This window comes from Syngnathoides biaculeatus, chromosome 23 (genome assembly GCF_019802595.1).
Source record: "Syngnathoides biaculeatus isolate LvHL_M chromosome 23, ASM1980259v1, whole genome shotgun sequence".
In the NCBI taxonomy this organism is placed as follows: Eukaryota; Metazoa; Chordata; class Actinopteri; order Syngnathiformes; family Syngnathidae; genus Syngnathoides; species Syngnathoides biaculeatus.
The window spans coordinates 3642225-3653997 of NC_084662.1; the positions used below are offsets into that span (position 1 = coordinate 3642225).

The window sequence follows — 11773 nt, forward strand, 5'->3', positions numbered from 1 at the left end:
ATATCCCATCTGAATTCCGGTAACGGGAACGTTACACCCTGGAATGATCATCAGTCACTCAAGTACCTGTAGGTTATTCTAAATAATTGCACTCATCACCATTGCTCTTCTCATCCATCTAGGTGCAAAGTTCCCCATTAAGTGGACCGCGCCAGAAGCTGCGCTGTATGGGAAGTTCACCATCAAGTCAGACGTTTGGTCTTTTGGCATCTTCCTAACAGAGCTGGTAACCAAGGGTCGAGTGCCTTACCCAGGTGAGTTATACAAGACTACAAACGTCATTGAAACTCAACTTTTAAATTTTAGCACACGACAGACTGTCCTTAAAAGCAGAAACGTCTTTTATTCGAACCAGAGTTGTTACCAAAGTACAAACTGCTCTTTTCTGTGACAGCCGCTGGCCCTCCTCATGCTGTTTTGAGAGTCAAAGAGCCTGTCATTGTTGGGTAATCTTTGTTTCCCTGCCAGAATGTGAAATAACACTTCATTACTGATGTTTCCCGGGGGGCTAACTGATATTTCAGTCACAAAAAAAGCAACATGGGAGGCATGTGGGACACTGAGGTCAGAGTAACACATTTGTCCAGATGGATCTGTAAATGAGTTGTTCTTAAAGCAGAGGGGAGAATGGTTAGGATGCAACAGAGTGGAGGGATTACATCCACAGATACATAGGTATATGCAGATATGACACTTGTGAGCTCTCTCTGGACAGGGATGTGACCCCAGGGATGTCAAAGTCGGCAGCGCATTTAAAAAAATTACACTTGACACCGATTTCATCGGCCGATAATTGGCATTTTTTTGCTTATCAGCTCATCAGTTTTGATGCCATAATTTGCCCATCAAGTCAGTGATGTCATGGATCGGCTCGTAGAAAGGCATTTACTCCGTGTTGCCGGCGCTGTCAGTATATCTGAATCCAAAAGCTAGTTTATTTTTTATAGTAGTATTCATATAGAGTTTTTTTTTTTTATTACATAGAACTATCAATATCTGACGGCTAATAAAAGACAAAAATCTCAGCTGCATGGGAGAGAGAAGACGGCTGAGAGACAAAACATAATGTCCGGATCAGACTAAAACACAAATCAACCCTTTCATGATTCCACTATGTCACACTACTGCAACAAATTCTTGTATTCGGATACCACCGGGTCCTGTTCTTTATAACCATTGGGCTTTATCTTGTCAACTCAAATGCTACCGGATACACTTGTTACTGTGTGATCACGCCGACTTTATTATGTGGGAAAAATGGGGGGAAAAATGTGCACAAACTGAAGTGACAGCACAAACAGAAAACAGATGTGCGCATTTAACACAAACCTTATGAGGTCCACGGACACCAAAAGCATGATTTTTAGTATGTTTTTAATTGAAAAATGCAGTGGAAAGGACCCATCCGTTTTTCCACCACACAACATGATTTTCCGCCATGAAAATCCTCTCAAAGGATTTGTTTTATCGCCAGGAGCCCAGTCAGGCGGCCTCGTCTGTTTATACCAGTTTTACCTGTGGGAAGATAGCTCTTTCTTCCTTCATGTTAGCCAAAATGACGCTGTATTGCTGAATATTGCTCGAATACTCGGGACGATGGATTAGTTCTTCATACTTTTCCAAAAGACCCGGTTCGTTGTGCGCCGCGTCCACCGATCACGGATTCAGCCAGAGTGGCTCATCGCGGCACCGCCGGGGTGGCTTGTCGCGGCACTAGGCCGCGGTGGCTCATCGCGGCGCTGGGCCGGGCCGCTTTATGGCGTTGTCATCGCTTGCGGCTGACTACGCTACATATTGTCATACATACTTTCGGAGAGTCTGTTGTTAGAAGTGATCCGCATATCATCTAAATATGGCTCGAAAAGATAGGGTAATATTGCCCTGGCTACTTCACTCGATTATGAGATGTTCTCTTCTTCGAAAAGAGCTTCCGTGTCAAAAGGAGCATCGGAAAAATCCAAAAATCCCTGTTGTTCCTCTCCCATAGCAGGTGCCACTACGTGTTTTCATTGGCGAATGTCCCAGTGTCACGTCTACTGACGACCTTGCAGGCAATATGGCTACCACTTAAATGTCGAGTGAGACTTCCGCAACTTTGCGCATGGATGACACGCTCTCCACTCATATTTATTATTACGTATAGACATAGAAATGAATAATGTTATGTATTTTTCATTACAATATCTCTTTTAGAATGTTTATAGGCACGTTACTTGGGCTTTAAACACACCTTTTGGTATTTACACACAATAATCAGCGTTTGAGAAGACATGCAAATTGAAACAATAGACTACACAAGCTATTAGTAGCTGCGTCGGCAGAGAAGCAGAAACACACTTTCCCAACAAATCAGCAGGCAAAAAAACACCCAAATTCAAATGGACGATGCTAAAATAATGCTTTCACTATTTTTTCCTGACCTCCCAAAACAGCAAATAAATGAGAGTTTCAGAAAATAATGGAGGGGAATATGCACTGTGGAACCCCACATATTTTCAATCATCAACACGCACACATCTATTTCCAGGGTTTTTTGGGCTTTCTTTGTTTTTTCCCCAATCCTGAAAACACTTACTGGTTTGTTTATCCCTGCTTATTCAAGCATTTGGGTGGTTAAAAAAATATAATTCTAAACGCTGTCAGTTATGTGCATATTTTTGCTATTGGTGGTCCAGCCCAGTATCTATCCCCCATGAGCAGAATGCATCCACTGGATACCTCTTAATACACAAACACTGTCTATAAACCTGTACTTACTGTAAATACCAGGGAAAACAAAGCCCACAGTGACACAGAGTGAACTGAATGCTCTCCTGCCTAAAAAATACAGTATAAAAATGCCTCCTATTACAGCACATTAATAAAATGTAAAAAACACCATAAAGGTGTAATTTCTGGTATATGTGCTTATGTGCCACAAAAAAAGGCCAAAGACAAAGACAAGTACCACAATGTACGGTGAACATTTTGAAGTGTTTGTCATGCGTCGGCACATTTTATCCAGGCATGAACAACCGCGAGGTGCTGGAACAGGTTGATCGGGGCTACAGGATGCCGTGCCCCCAGGATTGCCCCATCTCGCTGCATGAGCTGATGTTGCAGTGCTGGAAGAAAGACGCAGAGGAGCGGCCCACCTTCGAGTACCTGCAGGCCTTCTTGGAGGACTACTTCACAGCCACCGAGCCTCAGTACCAGCCTGGAGACAACCTCTAAAAGTTCTTTCGTTCTGGCTAGGCTAGAGCTGGATGCTGGGGGGGGGGGAGAAGAGACAAACTGGGAACATCCTGGAGTTGCCATTGTTTTACTTTTAGGGGGTGGGGGTCGGCAAAGCTTCTTTCGCTCAACTTGATCATTTCATTTCCGAGGCCGTCCTATTGTACCCCCTTTGCTCTAGGATGATACCAGGTAGGTCTGGAGTCCGGGTTTGGAAATTGCAATGCAATACCTGTATTCAGTGTAAATAATTTTTTGTAGTTTGCATGTTTGCATCAGTTTAAGATGTATTCATCTGCCAGAAATGAAGGTTAAGAACCATTTGGACATTTTACTTGTCTGTGTATAATTCCTACAGATGACGTTAAAACCCAGTTTTGTTTTTTTTTCCCCATCCTCCACAAAAAGACTTTACGTTGTGCTCTCACATCCTCAGGCAGTTTTGTTTTGCTTCCCTGAGAGGGTTTGTTGTTTTATACCTAGTGCTGTATGTATGGAATTAGGTTACAGTTTTTTTCTTTAAATTAAACATGAACATGTGCAGATTGGACACATTTTCAGAAAGCAAGTGGAAAATCATTGTTAAACAGTTGGGCATCCTTTTTCTCTTATTAAACCATATTTCCTGAAAATAGCAGCAGACTCCAATAGATTCCATGTGTCATAGTTGGCCGGTTTCTTCTTCTCCTTTCAGCTTGTCCCATTAGGAGTCGCCACAGCGTGTCATCTTTTTCCATCTAAGCCTATCTCGTGCATCTTACTCTCTAACACCCACTGTCCTCCCTCACAACATCCATCAATCTTTTCTTTGGTCTTTGTCTCGCTCTTTTGCCTGGCAGCTACAGCCTCAGGACCCTTTTACCAATATACTCACACTCTCGCTTCTGAACATGTCCAAACCATTGAAGTCTGTGCTCTCTGACCTGGTATCCAACTTTGGCTGTCCCTTTAATGACCTCATTTCTAATCCTATCCAACCTGTTCACTCCAACCAAGAATTTCTACCACCTCCAGTTTTGCTTCCTGTTGTTGTGCTACCGTCTCGAATTCGTACATCCGGTTTGAACAGACAAAAGCCTCTGTCACGACCCATCGGAACGGGAGTAGGACCCAAATGCAGGAGGACACGGAAGCTGCAAGGTAGTTCGGAGAGAAACGTTTATTATTCAATGGTCGCGAATCAGGCAAGCAGTCGGGTGTAGCAGCGGTAGTTGGGACGTCGGGCGAAGAGAGCAGGTGAGCGGGCAGGCAGGAGTCGGTACACGGGAGAACGATCAAAGCAGGCAGATGTGTCAAAGGAGTCAGGCTTACGGGGTTGGCAACTGGTCCGGACGAGAACCTCCCACGCCGTGGTTGCGAGACGACCAGGGACTGGTCGCCACCGAGACTTGGTCAGGAGGCAGCTGTAAATTGGTCACAAACGAGGGCAGGTCCTGAAGCGGCTGGGAGCCCTCAGGAGCGAAGAGGATGATGGAGAAAAGGACCAGAGCCATGACCGCCACCATCACAGCCATCCCGAAGTCTCTCCAGCTCCGGGGTGGCTCCACAGAACTCCCCAGCTCCTGTCGCCGTCGAGACAACGGCGTGGGACGGCCGCGGACCGGCTGGGGAAGCGTCGCCACACCCTGGACAGGAACGTGAGAAGGCGGCAGCGACATCGCGACCTCCTCCTGGACGGGAACGTGAGAAGGCGGCGGCAGCAACATTGCGACCTCCCCCTGGACGGCAACGTGAGGCGGCGGCACGGGAACGAGAGAAAGCAGCAGCCCCATCGCCACCTCCTGGACAGGAACGTGAGAAGGCGGAGGCAGCATCACCAACTCCACCTCCTCCTGGATGGCAACGTGAGGCGGCGGCACGGGAACGAGAGAAAGCAGCGGCCCCATTGCCACCTCCTGTACAGGAACGTGAGAAGGCGGAGGCAGCATCACCAACTTCACCTCCTCCTGGACGGCAACGTAAGAAGGCAGCATCAGGGCCACCATCGCCACCTCCTCCTGGACAGCAACATGAGAAGGCGGTGGCACCGTCGCCACCTCCTGGACGGGAACGTATGGCCGTGCCCGTCACCGACAGAGCAGGAACAGGGGGCGACCGCGGACCGGTCGCTGAAGAAGCAGGAACTGGGAGCGACCGCGGGCCGGTCGCCACTGGTACTCCAGGGCACGGGCGAGAAGCGGATGCGGAGACGTCGCCACCTCCTGGACAGCAACGTGAGGCGGCATCGGGTCGGTCCCCACTGCCACGTGAGCTTGCCGTGCATTCGTTGAAACAGCAATGTGGGCGTGGCGCGGTGGCGGGTCCGTTTCCAGGGCGACGTGAACGAGAGTCAGCAGAGAGTCAGTCGAAACTGACACGTGGGCGTGTCTCGGGAGCGGGTCAGTTCCGACTGCCGCGTGAGCAGGAGTCCGTAACGAGTCCGTCGAAACTGACACGTGGGCGTGTCTCGGGAGCGGGTCAGTTCCAACTGCAGCGTAAGCTCTGCTCGGAACAGCCAAAACCTCAACGTGGGAATCGCGAAGAGGCGGATCCGTTTCCACAGCTACATGCGGTTGGCGAGGTGGCGGAACCATTCCCACTTCACCGTGCAATTGGCGAGGGTTAGGGTTAGGCTTTGTTGGCGCGCCGCGGGAGGCACAAGGGAGCGCCCGACCTGGACGTCTCCTCTGGCCGCTACGCGGAGGTCCCGGGTAGATGGCCAAACGGGTTACCTCACACGGATTGGTGTACTTCGACCTACCGCGCGAAGACGCTCGGGTGCTGGAAACGCAGGGAGGTGAAACAAACTGACTGGGATGAAAGACCGGGCAAAGAGATTCATAATCAAAATCATCGGAGTCGTACTCAGGCAGCTGGTCATACAAATCACGGTCCTCCTCATATTCCGAAAAGTTGGACTCTAGAAGAATATGCGGAGCTGGACGTGTCGTGGTCGGGACGTATTCGTAGCTCGGTGGTAGAGCGTAAGACACGGAAGCGGAGGACATCAAGGAGCCTACCCGAATTGGACAGGCTTGGTCCTCCGGCAGACGGTCTATCTTGCGTCGGTCCCGGCAACGCCGGGTCTTTCCTGCTGGGTCCTGTTGTGGCCAAATCGTTCTGTTCAAGACCCATCGGAACGGGAGTAGGACCCAAATGTAGGAGGACACGGAAGCTGCAAGGTAGTTCAGGGAGAAACGTTTATTATTCAATGGTCGCGGATCGGGCAGGCAGTCAGGTGCAGCAGCGGTAGTTGGGACGTCGGGCGAAGAGAACAGATGAGCGGACAGGCAGGAGTCGGTACACAGGAGAACAATCAAAGCAGGCAGATGTGTCAAAGGAGTCAGGCTTACGGGGTTGTTCGGAGAACAGGCGAAGGTCGGTACACACGGGTTGTCGATCAGGGATACGGGAGTACTCGAACGGGACATGAACCTCAACGATCTGGCGCGGACCAGTCGTCATCGGGGTCCTATAAATACACAGGATGATCAGCCCGCATGAGGCGCAGGTGTGCGCCTCCCAATCAGCGCAACCGCGGGGGCACCCGCACAGCCCTGGCTGGAGCGGTAGGATCATGACAGCCTCTGCTGAAATAAATGCCTCTTTTTGTTAAACACATTTCCTCAAATAGTTGCCAGCACTCTAATAGACACCATGTCTCAATTATTATTACGCTAAATTAAATTGGGCTCATCATTTTTTGACTGTCCAACGTAAAATCATCAACAAACAAAAAGCAGCAGTTTCTGATGTGTTAAACATGCTCGGGATCCTGAACTGTATTTGCTCGTACAATGAGCTCATTTGTGTTTTTTAATGACAACAACTACTGACAGAGATAAGTAGTGCAGTGTACAGTGTGCTACAAAAGTTACAAATGATGTAGAAGCCGAGCAAAAATATATTACCTAAAAAAAATTCCAATCAAGTTTGAGACAAGCAACAACATTTGGAAATGAAGTGACGGAAAGGAGCACTGCGGTGAAAGTTGTGAAGGTGTGGAACAAACTAAGCATGAAAAAAGTTTATTAAATTATGAAAAAGGACAGAAAACAAGATGTATTTTCACTTGTTTTTTTTTTTTATTTCAATGTTGTTTTATGTAATCATGTTTTTCATTTTTCCCCAATTTGTAATGAAATCAAGTCCCCGCCATAAAACAAGTGTTTCACAGTGCAAATGAAAAATGTATTACCCTAGCAATTGAAGACTCTTTGACCGAAAATGAAGTGAATGTTCCGTTCGGTTCCAAATTTGATGTCTAATCAGTGGTTGGCCTTACCTCAACCCAATCGATTCAAGCAATCTTTGTCCTCTTTCTCTTATTTAGCGCTCGGCTAATGTGTGAATCCTACCATCTGCCAGGTGCAATGACTCCATCCTCCCCCCTCCGAAAAAGCTTTCAATGCGGTCACACCCATTCCTTCTCCGTTTCTATAATATCGTCCTCTCATATAATGGTGGAGTCATAAAGCGCTGCTTTGTACATCTACTCATCAAAGGACAGACTTGAAATGAGACCGTAGCAAACAGCCAGCAGGTAAATCCGGGGTTGTCATCTTTTTTGTTTTTAAATTTCATCTGGCTCATGATATTGCTCATCTTGTTTTATTGATGACTAAAGAAAACATGAAGATTGTGTTGTTTTTTTTTTTACTTCTTATAAGATTGTTTTTGAGAAATGGTCAAGAAAGATCACCTAGAATGTGACAATCTTAGTTATTACTAAGTTGTTAGTTGAGTTATGTCATGCTCCTGGCTTCCTGCCCAGGCTGGGCCTGGCCAGCCAATTAGTCAGAGCACACCTGCACCTTGTTCCAGCTGATGCCTCCCAGTATATATAGGACTTGGGGGACGACTTGTGCTTCGCTAGATCGTCGTCTTTGATGCTTCGTTCCCGCACTCCCGTTCGCCTGACTACTACTCTCCCCGTACCGACCTCCGCCTGTTCCTTGACCCCGCTATTAAGCCTGCCGCACGAATACTTCTGCCTGGTTTGGACTTCCTACCTGAACACTGACCTTGGACTGAATAAAGGTTTCCTCTACGCCGTTTGCGTGTTTCTGGAGTCGTGCTTTTGGGTCCGCCCTCGTGCCCCGTTCGTGACAAGTTTAGGCAGTCCAGAAAGTTTTCGTTGGAAATTAGGAATTTTGAGTTTTATTTTTAACTGTCATAGTGTTTAACAAGTGACTGAGAATTAATGGGAGTTAAATGAAAATAAAGCATAATTTCCTCAAAACTGTTATAATAAACATCTTCTTTCGTCTTGATCAGACCGATGCAAATAGATACTTGATTCAATATAGTAGTATCTTTGGTATCATTATGAATGTACTGTAAGGAGTGTATATTTGTGTATTTATAATAATAATAAGACGACTTACAGAAAGAATTAAAGATTTTTTTCCATAAAAGCAAATGTACTGTGTAACAAGGTTATATTACGGTGTTTTCTTTCTTACATTTTATTTGCTTTTATATACCAACGCTGACGTTCTTATTTCCAGATGTGTGATACTCGTGCCACCAGTGGTTCGCTGGCTTCCTCTAGTGGAATTAAACACAATCGCAGCCTAGGTATTGTGTGTTTAACTCTTTACTCGTACTATACATTTGCATTTAATCTTGAACAGCTGTTTTTAATTAACTTATCTGGTAATTTTGAAAAAAAAAATACATGCGAAAAAAAATGAATTAAATCAGTGTTTAAATTCCTTTTATTTTGTAAATTTTGAGTACAAGTGTGTTGTTCAAACTGTGCACGTTACAGACGCTCAGGACACTATTAAATATACTTTTAATGAATTAAACCACGGTATGGTTTTTTGATGAAGACAAGACTATTATACTTTGACGTTTGTCATGATAGTTATACTTGGAGACTTAAGAATTTATTTAGTGCAACTGACAACTAATCACTGTTCAATCACATTAAATTGACCATGAAATATTTCCAATTCATAGCCATGTGAAAAGGCTGCCATTATAGATCGAGATTGGAAGTGTATTTAATATTTTTATCTTACGCTATTACATCTCATTGTTTTATGTTGTATAAGGTGCATCCTGCTTATACTCCGCATTGTATTTCAATGTTTAGAACGGTGTTCAGGTGTGTCATAGCTTCTTTGCAAGAAAAGATGAGTATGTGAGCTTGGCAAGAAATTCATCATGGAGGGCGTTGGCGTCACTGTCTTCGTCACCTTTCAAAAGATCTATTATCCGCTGCTTTGCATCATAGGTATTCCAGGTATGTGATGTCGTTTTGTTCATTGATTTGTTTTACCAATGTTAAAAAATGAAAGCTATTATTTGCCTTGTCTGCTGTTGTTTTTCACATTTGTTACGTGAATGGGTCACCATGACACTTCTTGGTTTTCTAATAAATCGAGCAAATCAGCAACATACAAATCTGATTTTTTTTCCATATGAATGAAAATAACAATAAATAAATGTGTGGAAACATGAACTGAAAATTAAAACTGACACTTTGTAAAAAAAAAAAATGAACTTTTTAATATATGTTCTTCGCTTTTGAAAGTAAATGTATAAACATGATTGAATTTAGGTCAAATGAAATAAAACGTATACAGTACATAAGACTTGAAAGAGAGAAAAAAATTACAAATGTTACAATGCATGTTGATACATTTGAATAACATGTGCTTTACGGAGATAACAGTTCTCTAAATCAAGGCTTGGGGACCAAATCTGACCTGCGACATCATTTTATGTGGCCAGCAAAAGCAAATGATGCACTGTATGTCAGTCTAGTGTTTGTGTGTATGCCATGTTCTCTGAAGATGGTTTCATTTTTGTTTGATTGTTAGAAAACTTCCTGTGACCCTTGTGAGGATAAGCAGCTAAGAAGATGGCTGGATGGATGGATGGATGGATGGATGGCTGTAAGAAAACTACAGTGGTTTGTTTACTTTCCAACTCAGCTTGTTGCAAATGTCATGCACGCTGTAATCACACAATTATAATTTGGGTGTCGCAGCCATTGACATCGATGATCCAGCTGCCTTCATACTTGTTGTTGTTGTTGTTGGAGGCCTCAATTTTCTCCTTTCTCATCAATCAACAGCTCACAGAATGCATGCAACGAGGGGCAATAATGCACTCCACTTGAAAGACTGAGCCCTTGTATATTTAAAATAAAACTCAACTTGTCACAGCTGTGGTTGTTGTTAAAGTGCTGTATAAATGAAGTTAATTTGGGAGTTAAACTTCCCAAGCCAAGAAATCTTGTAAGTGCATTCCCCTTTGAGACGTTTGTGTTGTTTACCAGCCAACCTCTTCACCTTCTACATGATCTGCTTCCGACAATGCGGAATGTCTGATGCCGCTGTGGTGTACCTCGGCTCCCTCGCCATTGTGGACACTTTCTACATGGTGTGGGTGATTCTTCTCGACCTGACCCTCACCTTCTGGCTGCTGTAGCCCTTCTGGCACTCCCAACCGGGGTTCGGCATCCTGGGCTTCCTGCAGTACGGCTCCCTGTACAGTTCGTCGTGGATTGTGGTGGTGTTCACCATTGAGCGCTACTTGGTCCTTCGCAGCATGGCAGCCAAGCAGCACTTCTCACAGGCGAGGGTCTCCAAACTGACATGCACGGCCATCATTGCGGCATCCCATTTGGCGTCAGTGCCGCTCGGCTGGATCAATGTTGTTAAAGCCGCCAACGTTACGGTGGATGAAGAAAACGTGACCCTGCCGCGATGTCAATACCGGGATGAGATTTACACCACTGTCATTGTGTGGAAAAACACCTTTCTCTCTGGAGGTATCCCCATCATGCTGGTTATCATCTTCACTTAGCTCATCGGGCATCATTTGTGCCGTGCCACCAACATGTTCACAAAGGAGTAGCGTTGTATAATACGTGGGCGTAGCACAAGGGGGACGTTGAGGAGAACTATCTTCCTGCTGGGGACAGTCTCTTTGGCCTTTGTGGTGCTCAGCCTCCCTCGCTTTGTCACATACTGCATCCTGAGGACCAAGTACAACAAGAAGAACTTTAACAGAAATGACTACAGAGTCACCATCAATGTCGCCAGTGACCTGGCAAACATGCTCCAGAATCTGAACTCGACTACAAACATCTTGCTCTACTGCGTGGTCAGCGGTCGCTTCCGACAGGAACTGCTTCGGGTGGTAACTTGCAAAGCCATGACTCGAGAAGCTTCTTCCTTTCTCACACACACCATGAAAGTCTTCTCGGTGTCAGAGCATAAGGCCTCATCATCCCATCGCTGTGATGTTTACCGGTCTCAGACCAGCCAAGTCCAGGGGACAGAAGTGTATAAATAAGTATCAGGCAACAAACGGGCTTGTCTTGGCTGGAACTGACTGTGGGCCTTGCTTGACAACCGAGTTTCCTTATTTCAAAATTGTATGTACCTTGGGCTCTATCACCAACCTATGCTAATGAAGTACTAAGTCCTGAGTTGAAGTCAGGAAGGCAATTTTTCCAAAAATACCTTCCACAAAACTTTATCCACAAACCATCTAACCTAAATTCGGAAAAAGGTTGAAAGTGGTAGAAGAAGTGGAAATATACGGTACGACTGCAGTA

The 11773-nt window shown here is 45.5% G+C and overlaps 2 protein-coding genes and 1 pseudogene across 35 annotated transcripts in view; 2 read left to right on the forward strand and 1 right to left on the reverse strand.

Annotated features, from left to right (window-relative positions):
• Positions 1 to 3819, forward strand: part of LOC133496377 (tyrosine-protein kinase Fyn) — a 112529-nt gene extending 108710 nt beyond the window's left edge. For 20 of the 32 annotated variants that reach the window (XM_061811882.1, XM_061811890.1, XM_061811881.1 and 17 more), the window contains 2 exons: positions 123 to 254; positions 3005 to 3818. In XM_061811882.1, the coding sequence (XP_061667866.1) occupies positions 123 to 254; positions 3005 to 3213 (341 nt within the window). In that variant the 3' untranslated portion in view covers positions 3214 to 3818. Of the gene's footprint in view, positions 1 to 122; positions 255 to 3004 lie in introns of all 32 variants that reach the window. The other 12 variants (XM_061811901.1, XM_061811876.1, XM_061811895.1 and 9 more) reach the window with 1 other exon arrangement.
• Positions 3820 to 5244: 1425 nt separating this feature from the next.
• LOC133496666 (uncharacterized) lies at positions 5245 to 8625 on the reverse strand. Of its 3 annotated transcripts, XM_061812513.1 has the most exons (3): positions 8217 to 8625; positions 6546 to 6664; positions 5245 to 6367 (listed from the first exon to the last, which is right to left on the reverse strand). In XM_061812513.1, exons 2-3 carry the CDS (start codon positions 6655 to 6657, stop codon positions 5280 to 5282), a joined length of 1200 nt encoding a protein of 399 aa, XP_061668497.1. In that variant the 5' UTR covers positions 6658 to 6664; positions 8217 to 8625; the 3' UTR covers positions 5245 to 5279. The 3 variants fall into 3 exon arrangements, with proteins under 3 accessions (XP_061668497.1, XP_061668495.1, XP_061668496.1); XM_061812511.1 differs by having other exon boundaries at positions 5245 to 6664; XM_061812512.1 differs by lacking the exon at positions 8217 to 8625 and having other exon boundaries at positions 6546 to 7198.
• Positions 7627 to 11508, forward strand: LOC133496668 (probable G-protein coupled receptor 139; annotated as a pseudogene).
• The last annotated feature ends 265 nt before the right edge of the window (positions 11509 to 11773 follow it).